We start from the raw sequence: 20546 nt of genomic DNA on the forward strand, positions 1-20546 counted from the left end.
CAGTTTCGATATCATCTGCTGGTTATCATCGTTCACCATCTTCATCCTTCACGGTCTCGAGTACGAAAGCATATCCTTCACGGTCTCGATTCCCTTCGATCAGCAGGTCTGCTTCCGACTCGCAACGTCTACATCTTTACATCTACCAACGTCTGACTCGCAATCGTCTTTTGTGGTTTCGACATCACAGCATCTTGAGTCGCAACCGTCGTTCCGAGTCGCAACCGTCAAAACCTGCAACTCATCAACTACGGTCTCGAGTCACTCTCTGACTCGCAACCACGGTTCCGAGTCCAACCGTTTCGACTCGCAACCAGTGATTTCGAGTTCCTGTCGCAATCTCAGCCTCTCGTTCCATCATCATCTCTGCAACTATCTTCTTCCCGTCTCCGACAAACTTTTCCGATCACTCACCTCTGATCGTACATCATTCACCACCTTTGTCCGCCGTCATCATTCTCCGTTCTTCGTTCATCTTCGTCTCCGTTCATACTCCAACCACCGTAGTCTCACAACCGTTCACCTTCATCGTCTTGCTCGTCTATAGATTTGGCGGTTACAGATTGATATTAGAGTTCCGTTGGGTCTTTTTTGTAACGAAGAAGAACAGTTGGTTCTTTTTGTTTGAATTAGTTTTTAATTTTAGTAATAATAATTATAATAATCATAACATAATCATTTAGTAATTATTACATGATCATTGATTTTTAATAATAATAATAATAAATAGTTTTCTTATATATTAATTAAAAAAAATAATAAATAAAAAAAGGGGGTTGTTTGGTGGTGAATTCGGTTTGACAGGTTTTGAGGTGCGGTTCAGAAAGCGGGCTCGATTCGCGTGCAAAGGGTTTTGAGTGAGCGAGTACACGGGTTCTTGTTTGGTTTGTGTTTTGAGGAGAAGAACAAACGTATCAACCACCCGCTGAAATCATGGCATTAGTATTTCACAAACCCGTGGTTCAAGAAATGACTGTTGAAGATACACTTTCGGTTTTCTGTACTCCTGAGTGTAGACAAAGAGTTGAAGTTTATAGAATACACAACGCTGAGCTAATTCAAGATTATCAGGATATCAAAAATAAAAACTTTTCTTTATCAAAAAACGAAAAACTTTATAAAGAAAAGATTGAAGCTCAGCGAAAAGACATCATCAAACTAAAGGATGATGTGAGTGTAAAAACAGCTCATTTCCTAGAAGCTCAAGAAAAGGTATGCATTTTAACTAAGGAACTGGAAGATATTAGAAACAGATATCAAATTAATGAACTTAATATCAAGAAGTTTGATTCTTCCAGTAAACTAGTTAAAAACCTATGTGATCAACAACTCGCATACAAAGAAAAGAAAGGGCGTGGTTTGGGTTACAATCAGACTCCTCCTCCGTATAATGATAATTACACTTATCTACCAATGACTGAGGAGGAGATGATGAACGAGAGTAAAATGACTTATGGTTCGAAAAACAACAAGTCGTCTGTTCATGACAGACATGTTGAGCCACAAAAGTCTACTCCATTGAATTTTGTTCCCAAAGGCACAATTGATCCTAATGTTTCATCTTCATGTGCAGATGATAGCTCTGAAGTAAAGTGTGGTGATGTTCATGGGAGTGAACCGGTCATTATTTCAAATGTTTCTGAACCATATTTTGAACCATATTCTGAACCAACTGAGTCTGACATTGCTTTTACTCGTTCTTTGTTTGCGTCGTTTTCAGCTTATGTTTCGTCTTGTGAGCCTGTTGTTTTGGGCAAAACTGATAATGTTTGTGTTGATAATTTGAACAATAAGTGTGGTGATGATTGTTTTTCAGCTAATGTGTGTGATCCTAACGTTTCTAATGTTTCAGTTCATGAAAGTGTTACAGGTGAGGTCCCTCAGGACGCATTCAGTGAAACCACTGAAACGACTTCTCAAGAAAATCAAGAGTATCCTGATTCTTCTTCTGAATCTGTCTCAGTGGGTGTCCCTAATGTTGAATCGAGTGGGACCCCATTGGAAACAGTAGCTGAAAGTAAACCACAAGTAGATTCACATGATACGTGTGTTGATGAAACATGTGTTGATGAAACTTCTACATCTTCTGAAATTAAAACTGAACCAGATTTTTCAAAAGAAGAAGCGGTCACATTAACTGAAAAGTCACAAGAAAATGTTTCTAAAAGGGAAATTAAAACAGAAACTGAATCGTCTTTTCAAAATGATCCTGTTGAAATTATAAAAGACGAAAAACATCATCCGTCTGAATCTCATGATTGTGCTAGTTCTGATCAACAGGTACAGAAGAACTCAGAAAAGGCACATGGAACACAGGCAACGCAAGCTCGGTCATCTAGACCCACCAAATCAGCTACTGCTGCTAGCTGTCAGAATATCCACACATTGAAACGACAGACATGTTTCAACTGTGGAATTCCTGGACACATTGCTAGAAATTGTGTTCATCGTCCAAAAGTGCAACGAAATGCCAACACTCACTCGTGTGCTGATGTTTGTGAGCCGGTTCACAACAAGCGGAATGAGTCAAAACAAGCAGATCAAAGTCGGGGGTATGCGAAGTCTGCTTATCAAGGACAATCACGATCTCATAAGGTTCATGAAAAGGTGATTGAAAGCTCCAATAAGGGAGAAAAGACGAAAAATGGTGCTCAGAGCAACAAGACTTCTGCAAACAACAAATACAAGCACCCCAATTCGTCTTCGTCTAAGAGAAATGTGCAGGCACATCCAGCGCAAAAAGGACCGGTTTGTCCTTCAGGACCTGCCAGAGCGAATCAAGCGGCTCAAAACGTCTTTCCGGTGAAAAGACAAACTTGCTACAACTGTGGCATTGCGGGTCACATTGCTAGAAACTGCACAAGGCGTCCCTACGTACTCTACTATATGCAAAATCAGAGGGTTACATCAAAGGATACCAATCATTCCAAGCCGATGAAGGTATCTTCATCTAAGGCAATGAAGAATGTGAATCCCAAGGTTAAACCTTCTGATGGGGATTGGAACGCTGCTAAAAACAAACGCAAGGCTGTTCAAGAACAAAAACGTCTTTCTAAAACTGAAACAGCTAAAGTTGCTCAACCGAAGGCAACAAACGCGTTTACTGGACCAAAACAGATTTGGAAACCCAAATCCAAAGCAGCAATGTCTCCAATCCTTGAAACGAAAGGGGACTTATGTTTAAAGGAAGTGTCTTATTTTGATGCTTCAGGGAAACCCAGGACCACGATGGCCTGGGTACCCATGTCTTACTAATCTCCTTAATTTTCAGGAAAAACCAAGGAGGAGCTGTTGACAATCTCTGGAATGTTGATAGCGGTTGTTCCAGAGATAAAAACGGGTAACATTTCACTGTTGCAAAAAGTTCAAATTTTTTTACAGATGATATGTTTCCTTTGGAGGAGAGTAGAGAAGTAAGATAAGATCAGCAAAAGGTACCGTTTAAATTCAGTACTTTGATTTGAATATTGATTAGTCTTTAATCTGATGATAGAACGGTTAAACAAAAATATTTTCTCTTTTTCTTAGCTTATAACTTTGTATATAAAGTGTCCTTTCTCTTGTAAATGGTAAATTTGCGCAAAAATCCAAGATTTATGCACAAATTTAGGGGGAGAGAGAGACATATATAGAGTTTAGGGGGAGAAAACTCAGAAAAGAAAAATACAAAACGAGTTTGCTGTATATATGCATTGTTTTAGGGGGAGAAAATGAAAAAAAATACAAAAACATTAGAAAGTTGAAAAAGCCAAAAAGATAAATTCCATGATATGGGAAGTGAAATAAATGTTCGTGTTAAAGGGTTTGACTAACACATGTAAGGTGCCTTAGCTGAAAAGACTAGGATCTACTGCGATATGTCGATAGGCTTGACGCTCAACATGACAAAAGATACTAAGTGATATAAACATAACGAACTATGTACCATGTGGGTAACATACCAATGGCGTATGATTTTATGGTCTTAAATCTTGCGTTGATAGATAGCCAACATCTGAGGTTTTGGGTCTTTATATTGTTGAATCATCCGGGGATATCGTGGCTGTTCTTCTGCTTAGAACTAAAATTGTACATGACCCCAGGAAAGAAAGTCACTTGGAATTAGCTCATTTCTATTTGAATGTCTGTTTGTTTTCCCGATACACACAATTTTGATCTGATTCTGAAATCTTCTCTGAAAAAAATCGTGTACCTCCTCTGCTGCATCCAGATACATGCTGACCTGGAGGTGCTAGGCAACGACAGCTTCTGCTGCATCCAGATACATGCTGACCTAGCTGTACGTTGTCGCGCTGTAGATCTAATACACCCGAAAGAGGCCCTCTAGTGCCCAAAAGAAACCCCAAGAAACCTATATCAAATTGAGAAAAACTCATTTGATCTGTATATTATACCATCTCTGCTTAAGATCTATTCTGTTCTCTTCTCAACCTATTCCCAGTTAAGATTTCAGAAATCTGGATTGGACTTGTGAAATATGTGGTAGGGAAGATACTTGCATGATAGAGTGTGCTGTTTATATTTCCGGGATTTGATTAGTATTTATTTGGGTGTTCATTGTTAAGAATTCAAAACATGATAAAACGGATTATATGCAGACCTAGACACAGTTAGGATATCCTAAAGGATGAAATCAGTATACTCACCTGCTACGATGAATCGTTGTGCTTACCATGATAGCGGGGGTATGTCTTGGAATGGGACACACGGGTATAATAGTATAATATTACCTTAAGCATATCACGAAGTTGAAAATTGAAAGTCGAGCGTTAAAGTTTAAGTGGACAAACATATTGGCAATCGCATAGACCGGTTTGATTAGGCTCGTACTGAAAAGTGTTCCTTAGTCTGCCTGAAAACGAATTTTGATCCCATTGCAATTGTAATTGTATATTATGGTAGTTGTTTATATTTTGATTTTTATTTGTTTTTAGTTCTTAAAATTAAAAAAAAAATAAAAAAATTGAAAAAAATTCAAAAATCCAAAAATAGATTGATTATTTGTTTCTTAAAATTAAAAATTATAACCGTTCTTGAAGATTTGACTGATCATCAAAAGTTGAAAGAATTTAAATTGTGAAATCCGAGTACAAGTACTTGGATGTACCTAGTGTTCATATGGTACTCTCCCTGTTGCATAAGAAATGTTTGCTTATGAGTTTGTGAGCATGTGCAGAACTTGATTTCAATCAAGAACAGGGGTTGATGAAAACTGAGATGTTGTTAGTTGCTGAAGAAGCCTACAGAATCACAACAACAAGATGTACCTGAGTCAGAAGAACCGGATACGAGACGCCGTCTGACAGTGAAAGTACATTTAAAGAAGTACCGTGAACCTTCTTGAAAGACAAAGACTGAAGAAGAAAAGAGCTGTTGAGAATCCTCCTCTCACATTGTTTTTAACAAGATTTTCAAGCAAATGCTGATCGTGATCCTGATATGAAGCTAACCACAAAATCTGAAGAAAGAGACCCAGTGCTGAGAGTTCAGAAGTCAAGAACTTCCACAACATCTGCAGCATAGTGACAACCATAGATTTCGTTGAAGACGTTGCTGATTCAAGTCATGAAGACAATTTGATAGCATCAGTCTAGGGGAGATTGTTAGGCCCTAAAGTGTGAGACTGACGCATCAAATTAACACAACGGGTTATGGTTACGAACTGGGCTTTACCGGGTTAGTTAGTATTAGGTTTTGGACCTTTACAGGTCACTTGGGCTAAGCTTTAGGCCATGTGGGCCAAGCAAGCCCAAGGGGAGCCCATGTAGGGAAGTGGGCTTGCCTAGGTATATAAACAAGTTTACAACTTGTTTTAGGGTTGGAACTTCATTGTTACAGATTTCCTAGAGAGAGAGCTAGAGAATTTGATTTGGTTGTGAACATTTGTACCAGACGGTTTTGCTTTTCAAGTAATAGAATTGTGTGCAAGTGTTTAAAGGTGATTCGGTTTTGTTCTTGCTTTTCATATTTTTCGATTTATCTTGAATCATCTTGTGATTGGATTCCGCACTCTCACAAGATTAGGTTTGATATCATTGAAAGATCCGGTTTACGGGACTTACACTTGTCCATCGTTTCAAAGACTATTTTCGGTCCTGACAGTTGGACATCTCCAACTTCCGCCCAACACACGGGCGTCCTGCACTTTCTACATACAAGGCCTCGAAAGGCGCAGCCTTAATGCTGGTATGGTAGCTATTGTTGTACGAGAACTCGATTAATGGCAGGTGGTTATCCCAACTACCACCTAAGTCGATTACACATGCACGAAGCATGTCTTCCAAAGTCTGGATTGTACGCTCACTCTGTCCGTCCGTCTGAGGATGGTAAGCCGTACTGAAATTTAAGCGCGTGCCCAAAGATTGTTGGAAACTTTTCCAAAAATGGGATGTGTACCTAGTATCTCTGTCAGAGATAATAGACACAGGTACACCATGTAGAGATACAATCTTATCTACGTACAATTGGGCTAACAAGTCGGAGCTATAAGTCTCCTTAATGGGTAGGAAATGTGCTGACTTAGTCAACCTATCAACTATTACCCATATCGTATCATTTCCTTTCCTTGTCTTCGGCAACTTGGTGATGAAATCCATCGTCACCATTTCCCACTTCCACTCGGGAAGTTCAGGCTGTTGCAGCAAACCTGACGACTTATGATGTTCGGCTTTGACTTGCGCACATGTCAAACACTTAGCTACATAGGTGGCTATAGACTTCTTCAAGCCTATCCACCAAAAGTTTGCCTTTAAATCCTGGTACATCTTGTCCGCTCAAGGATGAACGGAGTATTTGGAACTGTGGGCTTCCTGGAGGATGACATCTCGAAGTCCTCCATATACTGGAACCCATATTCGCCCGTTTAACCTTAAAATTCCGTCCTTGCCACAGGATAATTGTTCTTCAATTACCCCTAGCTTTTCATTAGGATAGTTAGCTTCCAGCACAGCTTCCTTTTGTGCAGCTAACAACCTTTCATTCAAACTATTCTTTATCTCAATGCTCTTGGCATTGATTCTTATAGGCTTCACCCTTTCCTTTCGACTCAAGGCATCGGCGACTACATTCGCCTTGCCAGGATGGTATCTTATCTCACAATCATAATCATTCAAGGTCTCCATCCATCGTCGTTGCCTCATGTTTAAATCCTTCTGGTTGAACAGATGCTGGAGGCTCTTGTCATCAAAATAAATCACAAACTTGATACCATATAAGTAGTGTCTCCATAGCTTAAGTGCGAATACAACGGCACCCAACTCCAAGTCATGGGTGGTGTAATTCTTTTCGTGCACCTTTAACTGACGTGAAGAATAGGCAATAACCTTGCCTTTCTGCATAAGCACACATCCCATCCCGGTGTATGATGCATCGCAGTATACCACAAATTCTTCTGTTCCTTCAGGCAATGTCAACACAGGTGCATTGCTTAGCTTCTGCATAAGGGTATCAAAGGCTTCCTATTGCTTTGGTCCCCAGTCGAACTTAATTTTCTTCCTAGTCAGATAAGTTAGGGGTGCAGCAATCCTTGAAAAATTTTCAATGAAACGCCTTTAATATCCTGCCAGTCCCAAGAAGCTACGAATTTCTGTGGGCGTCTTCGGCTCTTGCCAATTCATGACAGCTTCCACCTTAGCGGGATCCACTTGGATACCACGCTTACTAACCATATGTCCAAGGAATTGGACTTCTCGAAGCCCAGAATTCACATTTAGAGAATTTGGCGTAAAGCTTCTCTTGTTGAAGTAGTGAAAGAATACATCGGAGGTGCTTCTCATGATCAGCTTGGTTCCTTGAGTAGATGAGGATGTCGTCAATGAAGACGATAACAAACTTGCCCAAGTATGGCTTGCAGACACGGTTCATGAGATCCATGAATGCTGCTGGTGCATTAGTGAGCTCGAAAGGCATCACTAGGAACTCGTAGTGACCATAACGGGTCCTAAATGCAGTCTTGTGCACGTCTTCTTCTCTAACCTTCAGTTGGTGGTAACTTGACCTTAAGTCAATCTTGGAGAAGTAACTTACCCCTTGAAGTTGATCGAACAGATCGTCGATCCTGGGCAATGGATACCTATTCTTGATAGTAACCTTGTTAAGCTCACGGTAATCGATGCACAAGCGCATCGATCCATCCTTCTTCTTGACAAACAATATTGGTGCTCCCCAAGGAGACGAACTAGGTCTAATGAAACCTTTGGCTAGCAATTCATCCAATTGCGTTCTCAATTCCTTCATCTCTGTTGGTGCCAATCTGTAGGGTGCTCTTGCAACTGGTGCTGCTCCAGGGATAATATCAATCCTGAACTCCACTTGCCTATCTGGGGGTAACCCAGGTAGTTCTTCGTGGAATACTTCAGGGTATTCGGAAATGACGAGGATATCTTCAATCTTGGGTTTCGGCTCATCAATAGTCACTTGTGCCATGTAAATGACACAACCCCTTTTTAAACACCTTAAGGACTTGAGCATAGTCACTTGCTCAAGCAATCCATACTGGGTATCTCCCTGAATAGTAAGTGATTCACCAGACGGAGTCTTGATCACCACTTGCTTCTTATTACAAACAATCTGGGCCTGGTTACGAGATAACCAGTCCATACCCAAAATTATGTCGAAACCGGCCAACTTCAACGGGAGTAGGGACAATGGAAAGGAGTGGTCCTTAATGGATATAAAACATCCATCTAATATGGTTGAGGCGGTTTCTAAGGTGCCATCTGCTAATTCCACCTCATACTTCACACTTAAGGTTTTGACAGGTATATTCAGCAATTTGTAAAACTTATTGTCTACAAATGATTTATCAGCTCCTGAATCAAATAGCACTCTCGCATAAACATCATTTATAAGAAAGGTACCTGTGATCACGTTATCGTCCTGCACAGCTTCCTTTGCATCCATTCTGAAGACCCTAGCATTAGTCCTCTTTCCTTCATCAGCTTTCTTTGTATACTTTGGGTAGTTTGTTTTGATGTGCCCCTTTTCATTGCAACTGTAACACGTTGCATCCTTCAGCTTCTTGCATTCCAGAGTCTTATGTTCTGTGGATTTGCAAATCCCACAAGGTCTCACTTGAGATTGGGATCTTGAGTCAAGTCTGCACTTTCTAAAGTGGTATTTCTGACAAGTCTTACACTTGGGTTTTTCTCCAGACTGATGCCCATCCTTCTTTGAACTAAATCCCTTCCTGCGGTCACTGTTTCCTCGGTGCTTTTTATTTAACCGGTGAGAAGTGTCATCATCACGTTTTCTTTTCTCGGCATCCGAGTTCCTTAGCGATCTCTGCCTGACCGCGTCCAGTGTAAGGGACAATGATATATCAGCCACTGATCTGAATGTGGCTGGCCGGGAGGCTTTCACGCTTGCCTTGATCTCCGGGGCTAAACCCCCGATGAAATGAGCTATCCTTTTGGGTTCTGGGGTCATCAGATAGGGAACCAACCTTGACATTGTATTAAAGCTCGTAAGGTAAGCTTGGCAATCCAGATTCTTCATCACTAATGACAAAAAATCCGACTCAATCTTCTCAACCTCATGCTGAGGGCAGTAGTTCTCTAGGATGAGGGCAACAAATTGTTCCCATGACATACCGTACAGTGGAGCTTTCCCAGTAGCCTGAACCAATGATCTCCACCAGGCCAAGGCCTCACCCTTAAACGATTGAGACACAAATTTTACAATATCCTTCTCAGCACACCCGCTGATATCAACCACTGTGTCCATCTCGTCCAACCATGTCATGCAGTCAATTGCCCCTTTCTCCCCCGTAAATCCCGGGGCTTACATGAAACAAAGTATTTGTAGGAGCAACCCTTACCACGGTGTCCCTGATTCAGCACGATATCTTGTGATGGGACACTATGATGGTTTGAAGAGTGACGATCGTCATCATCTTTCTTTGGTTCTTCCTTCTTGGAGGGAGGCTTGCTATGCGCCCCAGAATGAGTCTTGCGCTTAGAATGCGGTGCGGATAGGGTCCTACTTCGGGTACTGCTTGATTCGCTATACTGCCTGTCCAAGGCTTTCGCAACATCGTTGTCTATTAACGCTTGCAATTCGGCACTTGTTACATTGATCCGAGCATCATTTCGATTTTCCTTTGGGTGACTATTTATTTCATCCGAATCAGCCATTGTATCTTGAACTGCAATATAAGATATCGGCACAGATTTTACTTGGGAGTTTATTATGGAATCGCCCTTATTGGAAATTCATTAACCATGGTAAACATAGACCATATTTGGTTAATTTGTTACTCACATTTATTTAGGATTTTAAGGTAGCTTATCCTAATTATAAACAATATTATTAGTGGCACAGAAGCCTAGTCACAGGGACGTTCTAAATTATAAGCCTTGATTTCAGGGAATCAAGGCATGAAGGTTTGAACACAATTCTTTACCTTTCCTGACAGGGGGTGATACACCACTGCTATCTTTTGTCTTATATGACAATGAGTATGGCCCGTAGGCACTATACTACTAACATATGATCATCTTAATTGATGATTTAAACCCCTGATTTATAGATCATTAAGTTAGGTTTGGAATCCCTTGAAGGATCCTTGTGTAAGAATGACACGTGTGATTTTAACGAATCACATCCGCCAAGAGTGTTAACATGTTTACAGAGGTTAACAGGAATTTGAATCTTTTAATCAGGTTTTACCATCTTGGCCGGGTCTTATAATGACACGAAGGCTAGGTTTACCGTTAAGATTCTTTATTAATAACTGGTAGGCAGATTAATTTAAAAGGAATGATTTTTTATTTATTTACTTCATATATTTATGCATATAATGTTAAAATGAAATTTATAAACTTAACATTCCAATACATATAAAAAGTTACACACTGCCCTAAACGGGACTTTTTAAAAGACGAAATACCTACGCAGAGGTTACACAGAAAACAAGTCCACGCAGGGACCAAATACTAGGATAGATGTCCACACAGGGACTGAAAAGGCAAGTCCACGCAGGGACTAAAAGACAAGTCCACGCAGGGACTAAATACATACATAAATGTCCACGCAGGGACTTGATTGAAATACGTGGCGGCTGCGATAGGTGCTGAGCCGGAGTGCTAGCAGGTACCGGATACCCATGAGTTGAGTATCCCATTCCCCATGGAAGTTCATAAGGTACTTCAGGATGACGGGCGTGGTAGTTTGCCGCTACTTCTAGGTATGGGTCGACACCAATATAGTTGTAGTGAGTGTGAGCTGGCTGCTCAAACGGGTTATATGCTGTGGAACCAGCGTATGTAGGTATCGGGTTATCATAACCAAACGGTGGCGGAGGTGGTGCAACTGGTGCAGAATTCGCCTCTTGAACTGGGTTTGAGGGTCCACCATTTGTGGGTCTTCATGCAGTGGCAGATAATGACTACCACTGGAGTGTCGAGGGGTGCTAAAGTGAAAATCCCCTCTTCGCGCGGATATACGTGCGCCTGATCTCCTACGCCTTGGTGGTTCTGGAGGTGCCTGATGAACTGGCGGCGGTGGCGTGACTGCCACGAAACGCGAATCCTCAGAGGGATCCAGCTGTTGCTGCTGCTGCTGATGAGGCGATGCTTGGTGAGAGGGCGTAAAATACCACTCATACTGGTTGAACCTTGCTTGGAAACTGTCTGGACCCTGATAGGGTGTTCCGTGGAAAGATGATCCGTCAGAGACTTCAATAGGGTGCGTGGGAGTACCGCGTGCAGGCTCGACGGGATCCGTGTCCTCGTCCATGTCCATCGCATTGTCTTCGGAGAAATGGTCCTCTGGTCCCAACGGGTTAAAACCTGCTGGTTCTTGGAATAAGTCTGCCGGGTTAAACTGTCCCTGAAAGACAGGAGTACGGTCGCCAAAGGAGTGGTGCGAAACAGAACGCTGGAGAGGTATGAATGAAGGTTGAGGGTTATCGGGCCCGTTCTCCGAGTTCGGCCCAAAAGAGTGACGGTAGGAGGGTGTTGAACTGTGAGAGGTAGATCGTCTTGCGGGCTCAAAAAGGTTCCTCCTGTTCCTCTGAGGTTCGGCACTCATCGTGCTGGCAGGAGCTCGCATGCGTTGTGACACCCCGTTAAAACACGCTAGCTTGGCAGTGGCTGCTTCAACTTTCGGGACGAAAGTTCTTAAAACTTGGGGATAATGTGACACTCGAGGTTTTTCCGATCGAACACCTTGTAATATTTTGTGTATATATGATTATTATTAATTGGAAACGTGACTTTTACATGATATGTGTGATATGTATGTATTATGTATATATTTATATGAGAGCCGAAACCACGACCCGAGACCATGACTCGCAACCGGGCGGTTGCGAGTGGGCCACTCGGTCTCGAGTAGGCCTTTGAGCCGAAACCGGTTTGGGCCGAAACCCCCAAGCCCAACCCGAAACCCCCTTAGTCTTGTTGACACTTGGTATATAATCCCCCACTTTCCTTCATTTCCTTCATTTGGCACAACACACCAACACATACACTCCTTATTTTCTCTCAACTAAGAAAACCCCAAAACAACATCCAAACTCTTCCAAATTCTCGGTTCAAGCAAGGATCTCGGACAAGGACTCGGTCAAGCTCGGATCACTCGGACACTTCATCTTCTCTCATTCTCTTCTCTTTGTTTTCGGCTCCTCCTTTTCATAACCGGTTAGTGTTTTCTTTTGTGTTTAAGATGTATGTATGTTGTATGAACAAGGAAATGCTTGATTAGTAGTTTTGTATGACTTTTAGGTTGATTTGTAAAAGTTTGACAAATATGTGGTAACATGTTAGAAATGGTAGTGTAGGAATGTTTATGCCAACCAAAACTATGTTCAAGATTATAAAATGAATGCTTCATTGTTCTTGCAAAATGATGTTGTTAAATATGAGATTTCGACTATATAATGTATGTTTTCTTGTTTAGCATCATGATCTTGTCAAAAATATGTGATTTACGGCTCATAAATAGGTGTTTATGTTGGCATGAAAACCCTAGAAAACTATGAACATAAGAAGAACTTGTTTGAATATGGTTTGAAGGTTTTAAAAATGGCAAAGTTTGATCTATATTTACCAATGGGCAGATTAGGAAAAGTGTTAGTGAAACCTTATTGGTAGTTTCCTAATCTGGGTCTGATTTTATGTGTACAATTTGGACTGTCATATCTGCATCATCACGTGTATATGAAAGTGACAGATTACGACTCGCAACGACGGCATTACGACTCGCAACCACAGCATTCCGACTCGAAACCACACCGTTGCGACTCGCAACTAAAGCATGACAAGTCGAAACCACGTGATTGCGACTCGAGACTACGTCGGTTGCGACTCGCAACCACAGCATGATGACTCGAGACCACGGTTACGACTCGCAACCACAGCGTGACAAGCCGAAACCACCTGGTTGCGACTCGAGACCAGCTGGTTGCGAGTGGGCTGTTCATTTTGGTTACTGGGCCCATATGTGTTTAACTTGGACTATCTGTTGACTGGATTATATGTTGCTGTTGACTGCTTAATTTCTTAGGCCGGCCCAGTAACCCACTGTTTACTTATATGCTTGATACGTGTTAGTTACGTGCCTATATGTGTTTTACGTGAATGCTTGTACACCGAACCTGACCTATACCGGTAACCATGTTAGGACGTGGTGACCAACGTGATTGACAAGTAACCTAAACCTACCGAGCAACCCAAGGTGAGTTCACAACTTAAAAGCATGCGTCCCGGTGGTTTGGGACACGAGACTAACAACCCTATCCCCTGGTAAAAGGGGATACCATTTACATACCTTCCCTAGTTATTGGGAACGAAACTTACTTTTCCTTCCCGGGTATTGGGAAACCTTTTGGTTAATTACTGTTTATACGGATTGCAACTAACGGCACTAAACGAAACTCTATCACTCAAGTCCCTACTACAAATACCGATTAGTCGCCGGGTTAGGCGAACGGGTTATTAGTTGATAGCGCTATTTAGGTGTTTACCAGCCTCACACCGTGCCCTGGTTTGGGACGGGCGTGAACTAATGAACTCAGAAATCCGTCAATGATGATAGAACATTGACATCGGGGCATCCTGCGGATACGCAACGGTTACCTAGTGTTCGGTATTGGAAAAACAGTTTAGTCGCTAACTTTTGGGGTAGCTCCCCAGAGCATGTATAAACGGATAAATTAACCGGTGAAACAAAGTTTTTGGTAATTAAAACTGGATAACTAGTGAACTCACTCAGCATTATTGTTGACCCCTTACTGCATGCTTTGCAGGTAACCAGTGACGAAGGAGCTTGCAGCTTGGGAACGTGTAGTGTCTGTTCACCCTTGTGTTGGGTGTTACCTTATTTTGAAACATGAACTTTGTTTTAAACTACCTTACTTATGCTTCCGCTATTTATTACTGTTTTGAACTTAACACTTTAAACTCTGAACTTAATATTTGCTAAGCTTATGATTAGTAAGTATTACTTTTGTTATCAACTTAAGTATTCAGTATAATTGGTGGCTGGATCCTGGTCGGTCACGCCCCCGAAGCGGGTGTTATCCGCAGGTGGATTTTGGGGGTGTGACAGATTGGTATCAGAGCCATTGGTTATAGTGAACTTGGTTTTAAAAAGGGGGAAAAATCTTTTTGGAGAAAACCAGACTATAACCCGTGACTCGCGACAACACTACACTCCAAGTGCAAGGCTCGACACATTCGACTTCATAGCTCGGACCAGTGTTTACTTGTTTGCTTTATGTTTCCTGTTATGATATACGTACTAGTGTGCCTAAACTAGATAGATGCACCTCTCTCTTCTATCTCATTCTCGCTACACTACGGCATCACACTCATACTGTGTTTTCTGGTTATGAAGACAATGAGTGGACGCGGAAGAGGAAACATTAACATGACGCAGGCTCAGTTCACTAACCTGCTCAACACAGTGGCTGCGGCTTTTGCAGCTCACCCTATAGGTAAGCTCGTTGTTCTAGGATGTTTAGATCCTACCGCCACATCGACTTTTCGCCTCTAAACCTATACGCTTCGCTTCTCACGAACAGGTCAGCATGCACCTGCGCAACCACCAGTGTGTACTTTCAAAACTTTCATGGATTGCAAGCCTCTCCCTTTCAACGGCACGGAGGGTGCCATAGGTCTTCTGCATTGGATTGAGAAGATTGAAGCTGTTTTTGCTGTTTGTGAGTGTCCCCCTGCGAACTGGGTGAAGTTTGCTACTGCTACACTTGAAGGGAGCGCACTTTCTTGGTGGAAGGCACAAATTCAGATGTTCGGATTAGAAACCGCAAATGCTACTGCGTGGGAGGATTTCAAGGACATGATTAAGGATGAATACTGTCACCGGGATGATATCCACAAGCTTGAGAACGAGTACTATGAACTCAAGATGGTTGGGTCGGAAATTGAGACCTACACCAAACTGTCTAACGACTATGCTGCTCTTTGCCCAAACATGTCTCGACCAATGTACCGAAGGATCGAACTGTATATCAAAGGTTTGGCTCCAGAAATTCGAAGCCATGTCACTTCAGCCAACCACACTACCATTCAGCCGATTGTTCGACTTGCTCACAAACTTACTGATCAGGCTGTGGAAGAGGGCAGGTTGCCCAAAAGGATCAGTGCTACTGTCGGAACTTCTAGTGACAGCAAGCGTAAGTGGGAAGGAAGTCAAAGCAAGGATGCTAACCCCACTCAGGCCCCAGCGCAGCAAAGGAAAACTGACAACAACAAAGGCACTCAGCAACAGGGTGGCTACCGGGGAAGCTACCCTAAGTGCAACAAGTGTAACAAGCACCACAATGGGGCATGTAACAAGGGCCAGTGTCAGCGATGCCACAAGATGGGGCACGACGCCAAGGATTGTCGAAGTCAGTTCCCAGCTGGACAGAATCAGCAACAACCCCAACAGCAACAGCAGCAGGGAAACAACCGGGCATGTTTTAAGTGTGGAGCTGAGGGGCACTTTAAGAAGGATTGCCCTGAACTGAATCAGAACCGCAACAATAATCAGGGAGCTGGGAACAACAATCAGAACAACAATGCTGGGAATGGTGCTAGAGGAAGAGCTTTCGTGATTGGAGCTGGTGAAGCAAGGAATGACCCCAATGTCGTGACGGGTAAGTTCCTACTCGATGATCGTTATGTTTCTGTGTTATTTGATTCCGGTGCCGATGCTAGTTATGTATCCCTACGTATTAGTAAGAAGCTTAAGCGTCCGCTTTCGTTACTAAGTTCTCCTCATATCGTCGAGTTAGCTAATGGTAGAAACATCGAGGCCTCACATGTTGTCAAAGGCTGCAAACTAGAGTTGTCTGGTCAGACATTTAGTATCGATCTTTTCCCTGTTACTCTTGGAAGCTTCGACGTCGTTATTGGTATGGATTGGTTATCCAAGCATCGTGCTGAGATCCTCTGTCAAGAGAAAGCAGTTCGTATTCCTCGCCGTTCTGGCAAACCCCTCATTGTACAAGGTGGCAAAAGTGGAGAAATCTCCGGCGTTATCTCGTTCTTGAAGGCCCAGAAGTGTCTACGAAAAGGGCACACCGCTATCTTAGCACTTGTTACCAACACGCAGGAAAAGGAAAAGAGGATTGAAGACTTTCCGGTGGTGCGCGACTATCCCGAGGTATTTCCGGAGGAATTACCTGGACTCCCTCCACATCGTCAGGTCGAATTCCAAATCGAGCTAGCTCCCGGAGCAGCGCCTATAGCTCGTGCGCCTTATCGACTAGCCCCCGCAGAATTGAAGGAACTCTCGACGCAATTACAAGAACTATTGGATAAAGGGTTTATCCGTCCTAGTTCATCACCCTGGGGAGCACCGGTACTCTTTGTTAAGAAGAAGGATGGCACGTTCCGAATGTGCATAGACTATCGTGAGTTGAACAAGGTTACCATCAAGAATCGTTACCCTCTCCCGCGAATCGACGATTTGTTTGATCAACTGCAAGGATCGAGCTACTATTCTAAGATTGACCTGCGATCAGGCTATCATCAGTTAAGGGTCCGTAATGAAGACATCTCCAAAACCGCATTCAGAACTCGTTATGGTCATTATGAATTCCTCGTTATGCCCTTCGGAATGACCAACGCCCCTGCAGTGTTCATGGATCTTATGAACCGAGTATGCAAACCCTACCTCGACAAATTTGTGATCGTGTTTATAGACGACATCTTGATCTACTCGAAAAGTCAGGAAGAGCATGAACAGCACCTACGCCTTATCCTCGAACTCCTTCGCAATGAGCAACTGTATGCCAAGTTCTCGAAATGCGACTTCTGGCTTCGAGAAGTCCATTTCCTTGGGCACGTGGTTAACAAGGATGGAATCCACGTCGACCCAGCTAAGATCGACTCTATAAAGAATTGGCCTACCCCTAAGACTCCGACTGAAGTTCGCCAATTCTTGGGATTGGCTGGTTACTACCGCAGATTCATTCAAGGATTCTCGAAGATTGCACAACCCCTCACTACGCTCACTCAGAAAGGCGTCGCCTACAAGTGGAATGAAGCACAGGAATCTGCTTTTCAGAGGCTTAAGGATAACCTCTGCAGTGCTCCTATTCTCTCGTTACCTGAAGGAACGGACGACTTTGTGGTTTACTGCGATGCGTCTATTCATGGACTCGGTTGCGTGTTGATGCAACGCGAGAAAGTTATTGCTTACGCCTCACGACAACTTAAGACACACGAAAGGAACTACACAACACACGACTTGGAACTGGGAGCAGTGATATTTGCGCTTAAGATATGGAGACATTACCTGTACGGTACCAAGTGCACCATTTACACCGATCACAGGAGTCTCGAGCATATCTTCAAGCAAAAGGAATTAAACATGCGACAGCGTCGATGGGTCGAACTTCTGAATGATTATGAATGCGCCATCAAGTATCATCCGGGCAAGGCCAATGTTGTGGCAGACGCCCTCAGCCGGAAAGACACTATACCAAAGCGCGTGCGAGCATTGCAACTTACCATCCAGTCTAGTCTTCCTACCCAGATTCGAAATGCTCAGATTGAAGCACTGAAACCAGAAAACATCAGGGCTGAGTCCCTGCGAGGATCGAGACAACAACTGGAACGGAAAGAGGACGGCGCCTACTATGTGGCAGGGCGCATTTGGGTCCCACTTTACGGAGATCTACGAGAGCTTGTGATGGACGAAGCCCATAAGTCCCGTTACTCAGTACATCCTGGTTCAGATAAGATGTACCACGACTTAAGGACCACCTACTGGTGGCCTGGCATGAAAGCCCACATAGCAGCCTACGTTGGCAAATGTTTGACCTGCGCAAGAGTCAAGATCGAGTATCAGAAACCAGCAGGCCTACTACAGCAACCCGAAATCCCGAAATGGAAATGGGAACAGATTTCCATGGATTTTGTTACAGGGCTACCTAGATCTCAACGCGGGAATGATACTATCTGGGTGATAGTAGATCGATTGACTAAGTCTGCACACTTTTTGGCCATTAAGGAAACGGACAAGTTTTCTACCTTGGCAGAAGTCTATTTAAAGGAAGTAGTCTCCAGGCACGGGGTGCCAACTTCTATTATTTCCGACCGAGACGCTCGTTTTACTTCCGAGTTGTGGCAAGCTATGCACAAATCCTTTGGCTCACGTTTGGACATGAGCACCGCTTACCACCCGCAAACGGATGGGCAGTCTGAACGCACCATCCAAACCCTGGAAGACATGCTTAGAGCATGTGTGATCGATTTTGGCAAGAACTGGGAGAAACATCTGCCGCTGGTGGAATTCTCCTACAACAACAGCTATCACACTAGTATTCAGGCGGCACCTTTTGAGGCATTGTACGGTCGTAAATGCCGATCACCTCTTTGCTGGGCGGAAGTCGGTGATAGTCAACTCACAGGCCCAGAACTAGTAGTAGATACTACGGAAAAGATTTCCCAGATCAGGCAACGCATGGCGGCAGCTCGTGACCGTCAGAAAAGCTATGCTGATAAGCGTAAGAGACCATTAGAATTCCAGGTCGGGGACCGGGTTCTACTTAAAGTCTCACCCTGGAAGGGTGTGGTCCGTTTCGGTAAACGGGGCAAGCTGAATCCACGGTATGTTGGACCATTCGAAATTACCGAGAAAATCGGTAAGGTTGCTTATAGATTGAACCTGCCTGCAGAGCTGAGTGCAGTGCACAACGTATTTCACGTATCTAACCTGAAGAAGTGTTTGTCGGATGAAACACTTGTGATTCCTTTTAAGGAACTGACGATTGACGAACAGCTACACTTTACTGAGGAACCGATTGAGATCACGGATCGAGAAATCAAAACCCTCAAACGTAGCCAGATACCCCTTGTGCGAGTTCGTTGGAACTCACGGCGCGGCCCAGAGTTTACCTGGGAGCGGGAGGACCAGATGAAGTCCAAGTATCCCCAGTTATTCCCAAACGAAAACCCCAGCACTGAAGCTACAACCGAATTTCGGGACGAAATTCCAAACTAACGGGGGGATGATGTGACACCCCGTTAAAACACGCTAGCTTGGCAGTGGCTGCTTCAACTTTCGGGACGAAAGTTCTTAAAACTTGGGGATAATGTGACACTCGAGGTTTTTCCGATCGAACACCTTGTAATATTTTGTGTATATATGATTATTATTAATTGGAAACGTGACTTTTACATGATATGTGTGATATGTATGTATTATGTATATATTTATATGAGAGCCGAAACCACGACCCGAGACCATGACTCGCAACCGGGCGGTTGCGAGTGGGCCACTCGGTCTCGAGTAGGCCTTTGAGCCGAAACCGGTTTGGGCCGAAACCCCCAAGCCCAACCCGAAACCCCCTTAGTCTTGTTGACACTTGGTATATAATCCCCCACTTTCCTTCATTTCCTTCATTTGGCACAACACACCAACACATACACTCCTTATTTTCTCTCAACTAAGAAAACCCCAAAACAACATCCAAACTCTTCCAAATTCTCGGTTCAAGCAAGGATCTCGGACAAGGACTCGGTCAAGCTCGGATCACTCGGACACTTCATCTTCTCTCATTCTCTTCTCTTTGTTTTCGGCTCCTCCTTTTCATAACCGGTTAGTGTTTTCTTTTGTGTTTAAGATGTATGTATGTTGTATGAACAAGGAAATGCTTGATTAGTAGTTTTGTATGACTTTTAGGTTGATTTGTAAAAGTTTGACAAATATGTGGTAACATGTTAGAAATGGTAGTGTAGGAATGTTTATGCCAACCAAAACTATGTTCAAGATTATAAAATGAATGCTTCATTGTTCTTGCAAAATGATGTTGTTAAATATGAGATTTCGACTATATAATGTATGTTTTCTTGTTTAGCATCATGATCTTGTCAAAAATATGTGATTTACGGCTCATAAATAGGTGTTTATGTTGGCATGAAAACCCTAGAAAACTATGAACATAAGAAGAACTTGTTTGAATATGGTTTGAAGGTTTTAAAAATGGCAAAGTTTGATCTATATTTACCAATGGGCAGATTAGGAAAAGTGTTAGTGAAACCTTATTGGTAGTTTCCTAATCTGGGTCTGATTTTATGTGTACAATTTGG

At 43.0% G+C, this 20546-nt stretch overlaps 1 protein-coding gene across 1 annotated transcript; it reads left to right on the plus strand.

Moving 5' to 3' along the window:
- The first annotated feature begins 933 nt into the window (after positions 1-933).
- Positions 934-3487, plus strand: LOC110924338. The gene is made up of 4 exons (XM_035982949.1): positions 934-1587; positions 1795-1870; positions 2108-2940; positions 3476-3487. Exons 1-4 carry the CDS (start codon positions 934-936, stop codon positions 3485-3487), a joined length of 1575 nt encoding a protein of 524 aa, XP_035838842.1.
- The last annotated feature ends 17059 nt before the right edge of the window (positions 3488-20546 follow it).

This window comes from Helianthus annuus, chromosome 14 (assembly GCF_002127325.2).
Source record: "Helianthus annuus cultivar XRQ/B chromosome 14, HanXRQr2.0-SUNRISE, whole genome shotgun sequence".
NCBI classification, from domain to species: Eukaryota; Viridiplantae; Streptophyta; class Magnoliopsida; order Asterales; family Asteraceae; genus Helianthus; species Helianthus annuus.